Source organism: Ailuropoda melanoleuca, chromosome 13 (genome assembly GCF_002007445.2).
Source record: "Ailuropoda melanoleuca isolate Jingjing chromosome 13, ASM200744v2, whole genome shotgun sequence".
In the NCBI taxonomy this organism is placed as follows: domain Eukaryota; kingdom Metazoa; phylum Chordata; class Mammalia; order Carnivora; family Ursidae; genus Ailuropoda; species Ailuropoda melanoleuca.
In genome coordinates, this window is record NC_048230.1 from 59,951,433 (window position 1) to 59,968,888 (window position 17,456).

Sequence of the window (17,456 nt, forward strand, 5' to 3'; positions counted from 1 at the left end):
AGAAAATGAGACAACCTTTGCCCACTCCTCCTGGTTGATCAGAGGGCCCAGCCCAGGCTGCTGAGGATCAGAAGCCATGCAGTCAAAGACCCTTCCCCAGGGCTGTGCACTGTAGATGCCAGCTGGTCACATTGATGATCTCAGGAACTTGGTGTTCCCAGCAGGAAAGGAGGTGGCTGGCTTGACTCCAGTTCTCACATCCAAGATACTGACTACTGAAGAAATAGGCTGGACAAAGGCAGCCAGACATATTCATGTTCTGGAATCACCGGACAGGCCTGCTGTTCTTCAGAATGGAGTCTTGGAGACTTCTGAGCATCCTGGTCTTATTCACCATTCTAGTGACTGTCCAGGGATATGGTCTGACTGACTGGATCTTTCCCAGTAAGTATTGGGGCTTCAGCGCTCACCCTGGAGAGAGGGAAGGTTGCTGGGAGGAAGGAACAAGGAATAATACTTTAGTTGCTTCCCACCATGTTAGCCCTCGTCCTAGGTTGGGACATATTTGGAATATTTCTTCCAATTTCCCTCTTTATGGAAGATCCCTGCAGTGAATGCAAGATTGCAGACCTGAGGCAACCCCCACTTTCAGCCTCTTTGAAGTGAGGGTCAGTTGGGGGTGGAGGGAAGGGTCACAGGGTCCAGGGTTTATGGGAGGGGCTATAGGAATCTGGGAAGCCTAGGAGACCTTCCTCTCACACCACAACAGAAACAGCCCCCTTTCTCAGGACTATCATCTCTATCTTTCAAATATAGTCCTATAAAGTATTCCTGCATCCCCAGGGGTGCCTTGCCTTTGGGATAAAAGACAGTAACCAGAAGTTTCTTTGAACTGAAGACAGTAATACTTCATGACTATAGAGTAATAATGACACTTGCTACCACTTACTGAACATTTAGAAAGTAAGGAGCTTGAGAGATCTGGATTCAGACATGGTGGGTCCGAATTCTGGTTCCACCACTCAGTAGCCATAACCTTGGGCAAGTTACTTAAATTCCATGTGCTTCTGTCTCCTCCTCTGCAAAATGGGGATGTCAGTAGAACTCAATGGGATAGCGTTTAAAATGCACAGAAAAGTGCTTGTCTTATGGGAAACAGTTGACAAACGTTAATTAATGTTGCTATGCCTCAGTTCCTATGATTAGAGCTTTCCGAACTTTGCCTCATTTCTTCCTCAATAACTCTGTAAGGCTAAAATGATTTTACAAGTGAAGATACGAAGGTTCAGAGAGGTGAGTTGTAAGCCAGAGATAGGATTTTAAAAACCTGACTCTCTGATGCCAGGGTGAAGGATATTAATCACTGAGCAATAGCGCCCCCTCCCCCCAGAGGAACTCCCAAACACTGACTCCTCAAGAAGGCCAAAATGACCAGATTAGCTTAGACCAGTGTCTTTCAGTGGGGCTATTTTGCCTTCCAGGGGACATTTGCTATGTCTGGAGACATTTTTGGTTGTTCAGCTGGGGAATGCTATTATCATCCAGTGGATAGAGAGCCGGGATGCAGTTAAGCGTCCTCCAGTGCAGAGAACAGCCCTCCCTTGCCCATAAATAATGAAGAGGCCCTGGTGGCAAGGTTGAGAAATCCTCCCTTAGAGGGGGTGAGGCCAGGGGGTGGAACTAGGGACAGGGTAAGAAGGTGGAGAGTAAGGGTGGTCAGAAGAGAGGGTAGTGTAGGCAGTGTTGGGAAATACATGAGAGCACCCTGGGGAAAAGGTCTCCTGTGGATGAGCAGAGAGAAAGCAAACTTCCCTGACTCCCCAGAATTGCCTTGGGTTGGAAGAAGAGTGGGCACCATGCCCTCCAACATTCATGGTTGTAAAACTGTCCTATTTCCTAGGGAGATGCCCCAGAATCCGGGAGAAATGTGAATTCAGAGAAAGGGATGAATGTACAAAGGACAGACAATGTCTGGACAACAAGAAGAAGTGTTGCATCTTCAGCTGTGGAAAAAAATGTTTAGACCTCCACCAAGGTAATATCCAGAGCCTCAGAATAACCGGCCCCTCTGCCCACACCCTCACCTTCTGCCTATGTGGGTGGCATCGTCCCTGCTTTGCTAAGGGCTGGTCTGTAAGCAAGATTGCTGGGTTGGGGAGACCTGCAATTTAGAGCCATCACTGCCCCTGATATTATGTGTAACATTAGATAGTATCTTCATCCTGTCTGGGCCTCGGTTTCCCCAAACAGAAGATGATTATAAGATTGTACCAGACAGTCTCGTGGTTGCTTTTAACTCTTACGATTTTCTTTTTTGGTTTGTTTGGACTCATGATTTCCTTTTTCTTTTACTATTATGTTAGTCACCATTCAGTACATCATTACTTTTTGACATAGCGTTCCATGATTCATTGTTTGTGTATAACTTGTGATTTTCTGAGTCCCCAGATGACTACTGTTGGCACATGGTTGCTGGAAGTGATAAGCAAGCTATTGGTACTTACCAGCTTTTTGCTGCAGAAGGGCCACCTCTCTGTTTATTGAAGTTCAACTTAGCACCAGGAGACCTCCCTCAACTACTCCAGACCAGAGGATCTTTTCTTTACTTCTGCAATCTTAACTCCATGGCCATCTCCTTGGGCTCCAAATAGGCTATCATAGACTATTTGGAGTAAAGGCAATCTTTACTCTTCATTTAACAAATATGCATTGAGTGTATCTGAGACTCAATATGGGATTTGAGCAGTCTGGTCAGGGAGGTGAGGAAGGCTCCCTGAGAAAGCAAATCTGGAGTTGTGTTCAGAAGGATGGGTAATAAATTTAGGCATAGAGTGGGCGGGAGGGCTTTTACAGGTGCAGGGAATAACATGAACAAAAGTTCAATGGTGGAGCCTGGGGAAGCCATAGCATGGTACGAGGGAAGGGATCTTAAGTAGGTAGGGTCTGGTGGCCTAGTGTCTCGCCTTGGTCCCAAGAGTGGTGGATGGAAATCCATTGAGGTGGACAGTGATGTGATTGGTTTTTTACAATGCACACACAGAGGAGGAACAGAGTACTTTCATGGACTTCAAGAAGAGAGGATGTGATAGTATGGGCCACAGAGGTAGCTGAGGGGATGGAGAGGAGTGGGGTATGTTTGAAAGGTGCCTAGGAGGTAAAGTAAGTAGGACTTGACAATGGAGCAGAGTGGGTAAGAGGAAGGTAGGTTTTTCATGTGCCTACAGGTGATGGACCCTGAATCCAGGCTTCCTGAGTTCAAGTCTTAGCTCCGGTTTTTACCAGCCTGGACAAATTAACAACTCTCCCCCACTGTTCCTCAGTTTCCCCAGATAATAAAAGGGCCAGTGTTAAAGGTTATTTGGAGGATCAAAGAAGTTGATGTGCATGAAGTTCTTAGAGCAATTCCTGGCACAATATAGCCAGGTGACACATATTAGTTTAAATTATTTGTTATTCTCGACTGGGAGTTCCTAAAGAACAGAGGCCATGCTTTTTCTTTGTCTCTAAAAGCATCTTGCACATAGTTCATGCTCGATGAATAGCTTATTTAGTTCAGGTCAGGATGCATTTGGTTTTACCCTCAACATTCTGCAAGATCCTATACTGAGCCAGACCACCTGCTAGGAATGGGGCTCCAAGATGAAATCAGACACAAACTCTGCTCCCTTGGAAGCTCACATTCTTACAGAGGAGACCGAGGAGGTAAACTAGTGACAATCATGCACATGAGATCAGAAGCATGGTGGAATAATGCAGGATTGGTCCAGGCACCTGTGGGGGTTTGGGGTGTATATGGAGTCAGTGACATCACAGAGGAGCTGATGTTGAGGTTTTGAAGGGAGAGTGGGAGTGTCACTAACGAACAGCAGCAGAGTGGGCAGAGGGACTGCAGAGTGAAAGGTGTAGATGTGTGGGATAGCAAGGGCTGTTGAATATTGCAAGAGAATGCACCTCAAATGGTACTGTAGTGGGGGTGGGGTGGGGTAGAACCACAAGCAGGAGCCAGACTACAAAGAGCCTGTGAGTCATGGGAAGACTTGGCCATGAAGTCAAGGTCTTAGCTGTGGAATGATGTGATCAGCTTTGTTTCAGGTTCATTAGGTCTTTCCCTCTGGTGGGCAGGATGAAGGATTGATTGGAGGGGCCAGGGACAGGGGCAGGAGATCAGTTCCAAGCTATCCCAACAGCCCAGGCATGAGACACTGAAGATTAAAGAGAGTGGCAGAGAAGTGAGCCAGGAGTTTTCCCTCAAGGACCTCAAAGTTTAGTTTGGATCTGCATTCATTTGCTAGGGCTGCTGTAACAAAGGGACCACAAACTGGGTGGCTGAAATAACAGAAATGTATTGTCTCAACGTCCACAGTCCACAAGTCCAAGGTCAAGTGTTGGCAAGGCAGGGTCTTCCTCAGGTTATCAGGACACCATCTGTTCCATGTCTCCCCCCTAACTTGTGGTGGTGTGCTGGCAATCTTTGGCAGTCTCGGGCTTGTAGACCTCTGCCTTCAGCTCCACCTGGGGTGTGTGTGTGTGTGTGCCCAAATTTCCCCTTTGTATAGGAAGACGAGTCATATTGGATTAGGGATACATCCTACTCCAGGATGACTCATCTTAACTAATTACACCTGCCACAACTCTATTTCCAAATAGGGTCACATTCTGAAGTACTGAGGGTTAGGACTTCCCGGCAAACAAACTGAGGGTCAGAGGGGTGGAGGGTGGGGAGATGGGGTAATAGGGTGATGGGTATTAAGGAGGGCACATGTTGTGATGAACACTAGGTGTTATATGCGACTAATGATTTATTGAACACTACATCAAAAACTAATGATATACTATACAGAGGCTAACGAAACATAATTAAAAAATTAAAAAAACAAAACAAAAAAATATGAATGGGCATGGGGTGGGTAGGGGGAGACACAATTCAGCCCATCACAGGACTGAAGCTAACTGTGGGACGAAAGGTGCTTGATCATCTAAAAAAAACTAGCCCCTGCCTTCCCTGCCCTGCTTGCCTTTTACTCATGATCCCATATTCTTTTTCCTGGCATGGTTTACAGGGCAGGGTATGTGGCTTATATTTTGTCATTTTCAAGGCGCTTCCATATGTTTTATCCATTCAGGATGCATTTATTGAGCAGCTACTCTCTGCCAGGCACTGTGCTAGAAGCTGCACATTCAGGTCCATGAGGGCAGTCTCCCTTGTACCTCAGGACAGCCCTGTGCCACTAGCAGGATGGGATGTTGCATTCTCATTTTCCAGAAGAGAAAGTCAAGGACAAGATGGGTAACAGGGGAGATCGATGTGCGCACACTGAATTGGGAGCAGAGCCTTAAAATCAGTCTCCTCACTCTCAGGGAAGACAATGGGGACGGAGACCACGAGGAATGGGGGAGACAGACATTCTCCAGGCCTGCAGACACACCAACAGCTCCGCTCTGGGGTCTCCCTGCAATGTGCACCATACACCAGTAGATCTGGGCTCCTGAGTGTGATAAGGGGAAAGGAGCCTGCTCCATTCCATGTCTGGTGGTTTCCAGGGATAACAATATCAGCTGCTTTCTTGGGGGTTGAGCACTCGTATTGCTCAAGTCTGGGGTCTCCCTACAGACGTATGCACCATGCCTAAAGAACCTGGCCCCTGCATGGCGTTTTTTCATCGTTGGTGGTACGATAAGGAGAAGAATACCTGCTCCAGTTTCATCTATGGTGGCTGCAAAGGAAACAACAACAACTTCCAGTCCAAAGCCATGTGCCAGAACATGTGCCCCAGCAATCGTGAGTCCCTGGGGCATCCCGTCCTCACTGGGGCCCTGCTGGCAGGCTGTGTGTGGCTGCTTTGTTCAGGCATGGCCACAGTCTTGGCAGGCCAGGTGCTGACAGTGCCAACTCCACTTGGGAGGTGAGCGTGCACCTGGCAGAGGGTTGGACTGCCACATTATGGGAACTGAGGTTGGGAAGGGATCCCAGCGTGGTCATGAATCAAAGCTGGCAAGTATGAGGGGTGGAGGGAGGATGCAGACATGGTGGAATGCCAGAGACCAACTCCAGAGAGGTCACAGGACATCCAGTCTAGTGCTGGATCGCCAGCACTCTATCCCGACCACATCCCTTTTCTCCTGTAAGGGAGAAAGTATAGCTCCCCAGAGAAAACCCATTTTGTTTTCACCTCCTGTGCAAAGATGCACAAACGTCACTCCAAGACTCGCGCTGAAGATAAGCTGAGCCCAAGGTGCTTAGCAGGTCCTGTCCTATATTCTCACCAGGTTCCTAATCGTCAGTGCATAAGGATGCACCTGAACAACTACCAGGAGTTGGCTCGCGATCCAAGGCTCTATCCATACACCTGACCGATGCTCCATGTTGGCTTCCACTCTTCCACTCCACATTCCAAGGGCTTGGTTCTTCCCCAGACAGAGCCCCGGGAAGTGCATTCCCCTTTCTCTAGCTCAGCCTCTTTTTACACATGGTATCATTCTCTTTTGATCCCATCTCTATGCTTCTTTCCTTTATGTTGGATGTCTACAGCCCCCTGTGTATACCTGCATAGCTCCCAGTTTTCCCCAATAAAGTACTCTGTTTAGTCCTGTGCCTCCGAGACTGAACAATTCACATCTGTTGGTACATTACACTTTGCAGAGAGTAAAGGGTCATTGAGGCTCTTGTGACACCATTAAAGGGAGTGAAAACAGTCAGAACCTTGAGAGTTGAAAGCTCCAGGGACATGTTATCCTCCTCTGTTTCTTCAAAAAATTGTAAGACCCTTTTAAGACAAGGGTCTACGGCCATTGCCTTAGTTTGGATCCCCCAGAAACCAATCTTAGGACAAGGACATGGGTAGAGGAGTTGACTTGGGAGATCTCTCAACACACACAAGGGTGGGGTAGGTGATACAGGCAAGAGAGGAGTCGATAATGAGCTGGTTACCATGGGGCAAACTGCAGCTTACTACCCCTGGGGACCTTCTATGGAACCCTGTAAAACATGTGTCCAAATGTCTGCATTAATCTCCAGTGATGGGGCGACTGAGGCATTTATTTATTAATTCCCATCCCTTCTTGGATGCCTGGACTTATGAGACCCCTTGTTCCTCCAGATTATTCCCCCACGCAAGCTGAGCAATCTGTCAGGGAGCCAGAGAAAACCCACAGCACAGAAGTAGAGACTCTGACACTTGAGGTGGGAAGCTATCACTGTGCTCTGAATGTCCATCAAGGAGCAAAGAACTAACACAAGCTACACTGTGGATGAACCTCAAAGGCATTAGGTGTTGCAAAAAAAAGCCAGACACAAGAGGTCACGTATTGTATGACATATCCAGAATAGGTAGATCCATAGAAATAGAAAGTAGGCTACTGGTTGCCAGGGGCAGGATTAGGGTGGGGAAAACAGTGACTGCTAATAGGTAGAGGTTGCCATTTTTAGTTTTTAGTTTTATTTCTTTAAGTAATCTCTACAACAGATGTGGAGCTCGAGCTCCCGAGATCAAGAGTCACATGGTCTTCCGACTGAGCCAGCCAGGTGTCCCTAGGGTTTTCTTCTGGGGTGATAAACATATTGTGGAACTAATATAGGTGGTGGTTACACAACATTGTGAAGGCACGTAAAAGCCTCTGATCTGTCTACTTAAAAATGGTTAATCTTATCTGATGTGAATTCCACTTCATTTTAAAAAATGGTTAGAAAAAAAATGTGCACTAAATCTGTCTCCTGCAGCTGCAGGTGAACTCGGAGGCAAGCTAAGAACGTGTCTTATTGACATTCCACACCTTAAATAGGAAAGTTCAGGGAAGAATCTTCATGCCCCATGGCTGCTGCTTCTGAGGTCATAAATGATATTTAGTATTTCCTCTTGCATCACCCATTCCAAATTACACTCAATGGTAGAGGCTCTCTGTTAGCTCTGGCATCCTCTCCTGCTTTCAAAGAACCATGACCTTGACACACACTCTGAAGATTTGGTTCAACCTGGGATCAACCTGTCTCCTCCAGACCACATGTTACTTATGGTAACATCTTTACTTTTTGACGATGGTTAAGGAAACGGGGTGGCCCAAAGAGAAGAAAAAGGAGAAGGACAGAGGGAAATGAAGGTCAGGGAAAAAAGAGACCCAGAGGGAGATTCACAGGAAAAGAGAAAAAGGCAGGCACAGAGTAAAAGAGGAGGCACAGAGAGGAGGAAAATAAAGTGTGAGAAAAACAAGCAGACAGGCAAAAAGACATATCAGGAGAAGTGTAAGATTGGAAAGAAGAGAACTGGGATATTCTTGATCTCTAAACTCCCCCCTGGAAAATGGAAGATGCTAAAATTGAACATGCCCTTTTCTAAGGGAGCCTAGAAGTCCCAGACAAGCTTTGCCCCCTCTCCCTGGCTGACCAGACAGCCAGAGAGCCTCAGTAAGCTGAGAATAGAAGATGCCTGTCAAGAGCCCTTTCCCCCAGGGTCGGTGCTGTGGGTGTCAACTACTCCCACTGATGGCCTCGGGGACTTGGCGTTCCCCAGCAGAGGGAGTGTGGCTGGCTTGTCTCAGTGATACGTGGTTCCTGTGCCAGGCCAGCCAAAGCTCAGAAGCAGGAGCTACCGAGGAGCAGTTCCTAATTTTGGTGCCACCAGCCAGGCCAGTAGCTCTTAAAATGGGGCTCTTGGGACTTCTGCCAGTCCTGGCATTCTTCATCCTCTTGGGGGGAGTCCAGGAACCTGAGCTGGTTGAGGGGTTCTTTGGCAGTAAGTACTGGGGACTAGGTCCTCCCAGTAGAGACATGGAAATTGCTGGGAGGGAGGAATAAAGAATTCTACGGATGAGGAACGCCTCCTCCACTCAGCCTGGGGTCCTAGATGGGAGAAAGGGAGATACTCACAGTCCTTCTCTCAGACCCCTACCATCTGGTAAGATGCCTTCTGTGAGTGCAAGAATCTGAGTCTGTAACAACAGACTCCCCACTGTTGTTGTGAGAGGGAATCCTTCTGCAGGTGCCTGGACCAGGAGTTCATGAGATGGCATAAAGGTGCTGGGACATTACGGGCCTTTCCTGCAAGAAAGGTCCCTCACCCTAGCACCACTGTTAGCAGCTATGAATCTTCCAGTTGCAGCCCCCAAAAGTCTCCCCACACCCACCCCTCCCCAGAGAGTCCTTGCCAGAGGAGTAAAGCATGATCTCTCGAAGTCCCTCAGAATGCTGAGATATGAAGACCCCCATAAGTAGCAGCTAAAATAACACTGAGTGCTCAGGAGTGAAGCCATACATTGCAGGTTCAAACCCTGGCTCCTCTCCTTAGTAGCTGTGTGACCTTGGGGAAGTTCACCTCACCTCCCTGTCTTCCAGATTCCGCTGTTTATAAAATGTGGATATTGATAGGACTTACCAGTAGAAATGCCGAGAGGATTAAGGAGAAGAGAACAAGTGCACAGTGAGCACCTTGTTAATATTAGTTATTATTATTGTGCCCCAGGCCGCCTGACAGTGGCTTCCAAGATGTGTCACCTAATCCTCGAAATCACTCTATAGGCAAATGAAAGAATCAAGGTCCAAAGATGGTGCCTGCCCACCAAGGGTGGCACAGAATTCAAAAGCCCAGCCATCTGACTCCACAAATGGAGATCTCAGTCACCTGGAAGTTCTAGCACCTTCATCTCCACCCAGGGAACATCAAAATACAGGAAGGCCAAGGGACCATAGTAGCCTTAGGGGGCAGCGTTCTTCTCCCTGAAACCTCATGGGTGGTGGGGGTGGGAGTAGGGCTGTGTTTAAGGACTAGATGGAGAGTCATTTTGGGGTTGGGAGTGGGGCCAGTCGTGTGAAAATCCCGAGCCCTCTGAAGGTCACTACCTTCTGGGAACCATGAAGTGAAAAAAGGCTTCTCTAACTCTGCAGTGGTGACCTAGGCCTGGTAATGGAGGATTCTGGCCTTGCTTCTTCCCTTTTTCACCCTCCCTCAGAGAGGTGTCCCCGAACCAGAGTACCATGCATTTACAGAGAAATCGACCAGTGCACGAGGAGCAAACCATGCCCCGGGAAGATGAAGTGTTGCAATTTTAACTGTGCAAAGAAATGTTTAGACCTCAAGGAAGGTAACACACAAACCCCTGAACTATCCAGTGCCCTCCCTCCTGACCCCCACTCTCCGCCCATCTGTACTGGCAGTGTCGGACGTCTCCCCTGGTTCCCCGACGGCTGGTTTCTGACCAAGAATCTGGGTGCCTCTTCTACTTGACCCAAATCCTAGCAGCACTGGACTGGGGTGGGATTATTTCATTTCTGCCCCTATTCAGGTAGGTAATGTGAGTAACAGAGTCTTTGCTTTATGGGCTTTAGTTTCCCCATCTGTAAGAAAGTTGTAGGCATTAGACCCCATGGTTTCTTGGCTAGTCTTCCGTGATCCTCTGAGGTGCCAAGTTCCCACTGAACTCCCATCAAATGCCAGCATGGTGTCAGGTGATATGATAGATATAAAAAAACAGGTATATGATTTATAGTTCCTGGCTTTCCCCCACCCCAGTCTTCCCTGCCATATAAATGCAGGATGCCTTCCCTAATAATTTTTTTACCTCTTCCACTCTTTCCTCTCTGTGCGTATGATTGAACTCTAAAGAGGACCATCAAGGACCACTCATTCATTCATTCCTTCAACAAATATTTACTGGTGCTCCTTACATACACGATGGGCTCCGCTTGCTCAATATAGGCCAGGGGAGGAAAGAAAGGTTTTCTCAGAAAAAAGATCTATGATTTAAGACCTGAAAGATGGGCAAGAAGTAGGCAAAAATTGGAGGGGAGAGCTTTCCAGCCTCAGCTAATAGCATGTGCAAAGGCCCTGTATTAGGAAACAGCATGCTCAGGCCTAGAAAATCCAGAGACCAGAGAGTAAGCATGCCTGTGGTAAGAGAGAGAAAGAAATATCAGGATGGTGAGGCCATGTTAAGTAGGCAAGTGTCTGACAAGGCAGGGTCCTCCTGGCCAGATTAAGGGGTCTGGTCTTGATCCTAAGAGCAACAGAATATCTCTGTTCAAATCCCTTGACATCTATGTGACCTTAGGGAAGTTACTTAGACTCTCCGAACTTCAGTTTCCTCATCTGCAAAATGAAGAAAATAAGAGGACCTACCTCCTCAGCTTATATGTCAGTGTATGTCAAGTGCTAAGAACTTTAATAAATGCTATCNTGAACTTCAGTTTCCTCATCTGCAAAATGAAGAAAATAATAAGAGGACCTACCTCCTCAGCTTATATGTCAGTGTATGTCAAGTGCTAAGAACTTTAATAAATGCTATCATTGTTGTGTTTCAGACTATGAGGTCTAAACAACTCTATTTGTACCTCATTGTACTATGCACAAAAACAGTGGCCCGTTAAGTATTTCTCGAAGTTCAGGATATATCTGATTGTGTACCGTGAACATTCCTGAAGCATCTTCTCAGTGCCAGATCATCTGCTAGGAACTGGTGTACCAAGATGACATAATGTGCAAGCCTCGCTTTCTGATGGAGGAGTTAGAAAATATGAACAAAGAATTACATGGAAGTGATCAATATGTGGGCAAGATTGAAAAGCAATAAATAAAAGCAAACAGTGAAGAATGGAGCCAGGAGAGACATCATAGAAGAGTGTGATGTGTGGGAGTGATTTGAGGAATGAATAGGAGTATACCTAGTAAGCAAGAGAGGGGTAGACACTCCAGGCATGTGCAAAAGTGTAGAGAAGTGTAACAGCACCATATTTTTTAGCAAGTTCATGCTGCTCTAAAAATATCATGCTCTTTCATTCTTCCAAGCCTTTGCACACACCTGGAATATTCTCTAGCAAGGCAGGCGCCCAAGCAATACTGCTCTGCCATCTCCTTGCAGACATATGCAGTTTGCCAATGGATATTGGCCTCTGCCTGGCCCGCATTCCACGCTGGTGGTACAATAAGGAGATCAAAAGCTGCTCCAGATTCAGCTATGGTGGTTGCAGTGGGAACAATAACAACTTCCAGTCTAGAGCTGTCTGCAGGGCCATCTGCCCAGATATATGTAAGTCTCAGGGGTCCCGTCTCCCAGGCTCATCTGCACAGGTGGGAGGTCTGGGTGTTGGCTGGCCCATTCCAGGAGGTTGGCAGGCCTGGGGCCGATAGAACCAGTCCTTGCAGAAGGGTAAATAGGGGATGCTTTGGGAAAGAGAAGGTGGGAAGTGGAGCAGTAGTCAAAGGGAAGTTGACAAGTATGAGATGGATATGTCTTCATATGTCTTCATTTTCATTTATAAGGTGACTAGAGCCAGGACAACTACATGCTTTATTGACCAAACGGAGAAACTTTTGAGAGTGAAAAGGGATGCCATCAATTATTACATTGGGACAACAGGTGTAAACTGGGACTTGACTGGAAAAACCAAAGCACACAAGCACTCTATGAGCCCCCAAAATCACTCCACTTCTGGTTTCTTTTCCTGTGAAAAGATATAAAAACGACCCCATCTCCTTTGTTCCATTAACTACAAGATTTGGTTCCTGAGATGAGCAGAGCCCAAGCATCTCATCCTTTCCTATTATGCTATCTTGCAGAGTCACCATCTCCCTGAGTAGGATAAAGAGGACTGGAACAACCTCCAGAATTTGGCTCATAATTCAGGGATGTCTCCATGTGTGCCTGATGGATGCTTCATATCGGCTTCCTCTGGCCAAATCGCAGCTGCCAAGACACTGACTGTTCCAAAACCCAACCCCCAGGATTTGCTTACTCCCTTTCCTCCAACGCAGCTTTTCTTCAAACACAATGCCCTTCACCCTTTAACCTTTTCTCAGTGTCTGGTCCTATCTCTTCACTCTCACGGTACCTGTGTATGATTCAGAAACCTCCAGTTTCCCTAATAAAGTGTTCTGTAGATCTGATATTTCTGAGAATGAATAATTCACATCTACTCCCTCTGTGCAGTGTTTGCAGAACAAGAAATAATTGGGTCTTCCAGTGACACCAAAAGAAAGAGAAGAGTATGGAAATCCTGCAAACTGGGAATGCTGGTGATGCCGTGGCCCTGGTAAAATTGTCATGAAATGCTTAGAATGGAACTGGGTTTGCTCAGGCGAGGGACCATGAGGCTTGCGCTCCATCAACTTCATGGGAGATTCATCTCCGAAAAGGCTGTGAGCTTGTTTCCCAGGCTTTCAATAAAGGATACACTTCCAGAGTCCAGCACAGACACTACAAAATAGCAGATAACTGGGGAGAGACATGAAAGGAGGAGATGGGGCAGCAAAGAAGAGATTCAGAGCAAGTGAGAAGAGAGAGGGATGGAGGAGGAAAAGATACTGAATGATGGCACAGTTTTAAAGCAGGGACCTACAATTCTTTCACTCACTTCAGTCTAGGGGTAGAGCCCATGGAGTCCACGGCCCCTCCCTTTGAATCTCGGCAAACCATGGGACCGCTTTGACTAGTTGAGTAAAGCCAGATGATGCTGTGTGACTTCCAAGGTTAGGCCAGAAAAAGTGCACTCCATCCTCTTAGGATGCTTGTTTGTGGGGGGTACATGAGACAGATGCCATGTAAGAGGTCCAGTTACTCTGAGACAATCATGCAGGGGAGCCCAAGCACGTGATCTGGTTGACAGCCTCAGACAAAGTCTACCTGAGAGCCAGTGTCCATTCCCAGCCATGTGAATGAGCTTCCAACCCAGTGGAGCTTCAGATGACTGTGGCCCCAGCAGACATCTGACTGCAACCAGGTGAAGACCCCAGGAGAGAACTATTGAACTCATTCCCTCCCAAATTGCTCACCCACAAAATGGTGAGAAATAGAAAATGTTCTGGGAAATTTTATTCACAGCAATAGATAGATAATTGGAACAGATGGGAAGGAAGTGAAAGGAAAAGGAGAGGGATGGAGGAGAGGAAAGGCATGGGGAAGTCAATGGGAAGGAAGAAAGGGGTCCCCAAAGGACTGGGCAAGTTAAGAAGGTGCCAGGCTTAAAGAGGGAACCCCACAGCAGGAGTCTTGGCCACCACAGCACACCAAAACCTGGATGTATCTTTCTTTCTTTTTTTTTTTAAAGATTTTATTTATTTATTCGACAGAGATAGAGACAGCCAGTGAGAGAGGGAACACAAGCAGGGGGAGTGGGAGAGGAAAGCAGGCTCATAGCGGAGGAGCCTGATGTGGGGCTCGATCCCATAACGCCGGGATCACGCCCTGAGCCGAAGGCAGGAGCTCAACCGCTGTGCCACCCAGGCGCCCCTGGATATATCTTTCAAATGAGTTCATTGTCTGGTATAACTTGAATCAAGACGCTCTAATGAGAGTCTGGGATCCACTTACTGTTGAGTAATTTCTTTCCTCTCCACGTCTCTGTTTCTCTCTTTAAAAAGAGCTGGTTAAACTGATGACTATTTCTGAAAATGCTGTTAGCAAGCACCTACATTAGAATTACTTGGGGTGGGAAGGGTCTGTCTAAAATGCAGGTCCTCAAGGAATTGCAGATGCCACTGCCCCGGAGAAGCCTGCACTACCCAGCTACAGTCAACCCCACCAAGTTCTTCAACATGGCTATGGACGGCGAGCCCTTGGTTTGGGTTTCCTTTCAGCTGTTTGCCGACAAAGTCCCAAAGACAGTAGAGAACTTTAGTGTTCTGAGGACTGGGGAGAAAGGATTTGGTTATAAAGGTTCCTGGTCTCATAGGATTATTCCAGGATTTATGTGCCAGGGTGGTGATGTCTTTTGCCGTAATGGCACTGATGGCCAGTCCATCTATGGGGAGAAATTCGATGATGAAAATTTCACCCTGAAGCACATGGGTCCTGGCATCTTGTCCATGGCAAACGCTGGACCCAACACAAACGGTTCCCAGTTTTTCATCTGCACTGCCAAGACTGAGTGGTTGGATGGCAAGCAATGTGGTCTTTAGCAAGGTCAAAGAGGGCATGAATACTGTGGAAGCCATGGAGTGCTTTGGGCCCCAGAATGGGAAGACCAGCAAGGAGGTCACCACTGCCGACTGCGGACAAATCTAATAAATTTGACTTGTGTTTTACCTTAACTACGAGATCATTCCTTTTGTAGCTCAGGAAAGCACCCCCTCACCCCCACTTACTTGAAATAATCCATAATCTTTGTGCTCTCACTGCAGTTCTATGGGTTCCATGTTTTCCTTACTCCCCTCCAAGTCTAGTTGGATTGCAGACTTAACATGATTATGAAATAAAAACTAAACAATAACAACAAAATAAAAATAAAAGGGTCCTCCAGATCCCATAAATATGCATTTTTTAACAAGTACATCCAAGTGATTTTAAAGTTTCAGAACCTGTAGATCGGGTGATATTTAAGAGCCAATCCATTAATGAGAAAAAAAAATAATAAAGGCTTAAGAAGTCTATTGGTGTCTGCTCCTTGTATAGAAGGAGATCAGGAGAAAATGTTAGAATCATTAAATGTGGGGAGGGTCAGGGAAAGGTCGTGCAGAAGACCCCATAGTCCTGCTAGTCTGGCAGTTTTACAGAGTGACCATCTAGCCAAGTGGCCCCCATGTTTGCATCTCCTTTATTTACATGGCTCTTGCCTCCACACATCTGTGAGAGTTAGTCTGTTTTCCTGGGAACATCTTTGTGCATCTTTATGATCCAGACTAACAAGTCATCACTGGTCTCATCCTGTAGGAAGAAGGAAGAAGGCAGAGCACTTATCTGGGAAGAAAAATATCCAAATACAAATCCCAACTTTGCCCCTGGTTGAAGTATGACCTGGTTGGCACAGGGTAGGGTGGAGGGATGCTTCTCTCAGGACCTCAGTCTCCTATCCATAAGATGAAGGTGATGGATTAATAATGTCAGAGTACTTCTCAATTTGAGGAACTATGGCAGGTCAGGAACCCAGCCAAATCTAATAAGCACCTGATGCTTGTCTGTCCCATTAGTACCTCTCAGTCCTTGATTAATGTTGACATACATGAATGACTAGAACAAAATCATTCTGTCCTAGAGGGCCCATGGATCAGAGTGGTCCTTGAAAATGGCCAGAATGTGCCTTGCAGTTTATGGAGTCTGCTGTCCTTAGGAATGAACTCAGAGCCCTAGGGGCTGAACACAGGGAAACCTCTGCCTTACAAGGACCTCAGTGGAAGATGTTGTGTTTCTTTGTTAACTATTTGCTCATTACTCTGCCCACTGGAAGCCAGAGAACACATCAAGTGGAATCTTCAAGTATTACCCATGGTGTCTTGCAGATCCAGGACTCCTCATCTTCCCTCTCCTTCTTATTCTCTCCTTGAAGCTATTTCCAGACCCAGAAATGCCTAGAGGAAGCTCAAGATGGTTTTGAAACTCAGGGAATGTTGAGTTCCACAGCCTCAGTCACCCTCCTTTTTTTAAACCCAAGTAGAAATGGAAGCTTCTAGTAAGAAATAGATTTGTCCAAGATCACACAGCAAATCAATAGCAAAACTGAAGCTAAAATCCAGATTTGAAGGTTAGCAAGGGGTCAGATTATACAGCCTAGTTGGAAATCAGGATGGATATAATGGCTATTTGTCAGTTGGTTTGTCAATATTCAGCATCTTAATTCCATTCTAACAGTTGAAGAAGTCTCCACTGGGAGTCTTTTTTTTAAGATTTTATTTATTTATTTGAGAGAGAGAGAGAGCACAAGCAGGGGGAGGGGCAAAGGGAGAGGGAGAAGCACACTTCTCGCTTAGCAAGGAGCCCAACATGGGGCTCAATCCCAGGACCGTGGGATCATGACCTGAGCTGAAGGTAGATGCTTAACCAACTGAGCCACCCAGGTGCCCTAGGAGTCTTGGTATGAGGTAAAACCAGCATTCCACTGTAAAAGCTGAAAGAACCAGACTTTATCAGTCAAGATTCAGTAAAGGACACAGAAACTACACTCAGTATTTCAAACAGAGAGTATTTATTTATTTATTTATTTTTTAAAGATTTTATTTATTTATTCGACAGAGATAGAGACAGCCAGCGAGAGAGGGAAACACAAGCAGGGGGAGTGGGAGAGGAAGGAGCAGGCTCATAGCAAAAGAGCCTGATGTGGGGCTCAATCCCATAACGCCAGGATCACACCCTGAGCCAAAGGCAGACGCTTAACCGCTGTGCCACCCAGGTGCCCCAAACAGAGAGTATTTAATACTGAAAGTCGGTTATATGAGCATTGGTGGGAGTGGAGGATACATCCATCACTCCTAGATTTGAGAGAATAAAATCTTTAGGTTTCGCAGACCTAGAAGTTCATAGAAGGGGCCCAGGCACAGCTGGCGCTCATACCTCTGGCAGGACAGAGAGGTGGGGACTGTCTGGCTGGCACTCAGTCTTCTAAAATGCACTGTGGCTGGAGTTCAGACCTCTGAGGGGAACCTGGCTCAAATGGAGCTGGGTCCACTGAGTTGGGAGATGCAGCCAGCTGGTGCTAGTATCTGAGGAAGTGCAATACATATGGCTTGAATAGTGCCAAAAGGATCCAGAGGATAGAGGTATAACTGTGTTTTGCTGCTGGAGACATGCTGACCAGAGCCAGAAACAGGAAGGAAACCCCTTCT

The 17,456-nt window shown here is 46.7% G+C and overlaps 2 protein-coding genes and 1 pseudogene across 2 annotated transcripts; all 3 read left to right on the top strand.

The window, feature by feature from the left end:
* Positions 1-227: 227 nt before the first annotated feature.
* On the top strand, positions 228-6,532 carry LOC100469665 (eppin). The gene is made up of 4 exons (XM_019797676.2): positions 228-384; positions 1,841-1,975; positions 5,552-5,719; positions 6,208-6,532. Exons 1-4 carry the CDS (start codon positions 255-257, stop codon positions 6,213-6,215), a joined length of 441 nt encoding a protein of 146 aa, XP_019653235.1. The 5' UTR covers positions 228-254; the 3' UTR covers positions 6,216-6,532.
* A 2,043-nt stretch (positions 6,533-8,575) lies between these two features.
* LOC109489328 (WAP four-disulfide core domain protein 6A-like) lies at positions 8,576-12,744 on the top strand. The gene is made up of 4 exons (XM_019797677.2): positions 8,576-8,666; positions 9,880-10,011; positions 11,785-11,952; positions 12,483-12,744. Coding segments are annotated over exons 1-4 (393 nt in total). The 3' UTR covers positions 12,485-12,744.
* Positions 12,745-14,369: 1,625 nt separating this feature from the next.
* LOC109489326 lies at positions 14,370-14,925 on the top strand (annotated as a pseudogene).
* Positions 14,926-17,456: the final 2,531 nt, after the last annotated feature.

Coding starts and splice junctions, on each gene's coding strand:
- LOC100469665 (XM_019797676.2), top strand. CDS start 255: ATGTTCTGGAATCACCGGACAGGCCTGCTGTTCTTCAGAATGGAGTCT. Junction 385..1,840: donor GACTGACTGGATCTTTCCCA/GTAAGTATTGGG, acceptor CCTATTTCCTAG/GGAGATGCCCCAGAATCCGG. Junction 1,976..5,551: donor ATGTTTAGACCTCCACCAAG/GTAATATCCAGA, acceptor GTCTCCCTACAG/ACGTATGCACCATGCCTAAA.
- LOC109489328 (XM_019797677.2), top strand. CDS start 8,576: ATGGGGCTCTTGGGACTTCTGCCAGTCCTGGCATTCTTCATCCTCTTG. Junction 8,667..9,879: donor GGTTGAGGGGTTCTTTGGCA/GTAAGTACTGGG, acceptor ACCCTCCCTCAG/AGAGGTGTCCCCGAACCAGA. Junction 10,012..11,784: donor ATGTTTAGACCTCAAGGAAG/GTAACACACAAA, acceptor ATCTCCTTGCAG/ACATATGCAGTTTGCCAATG.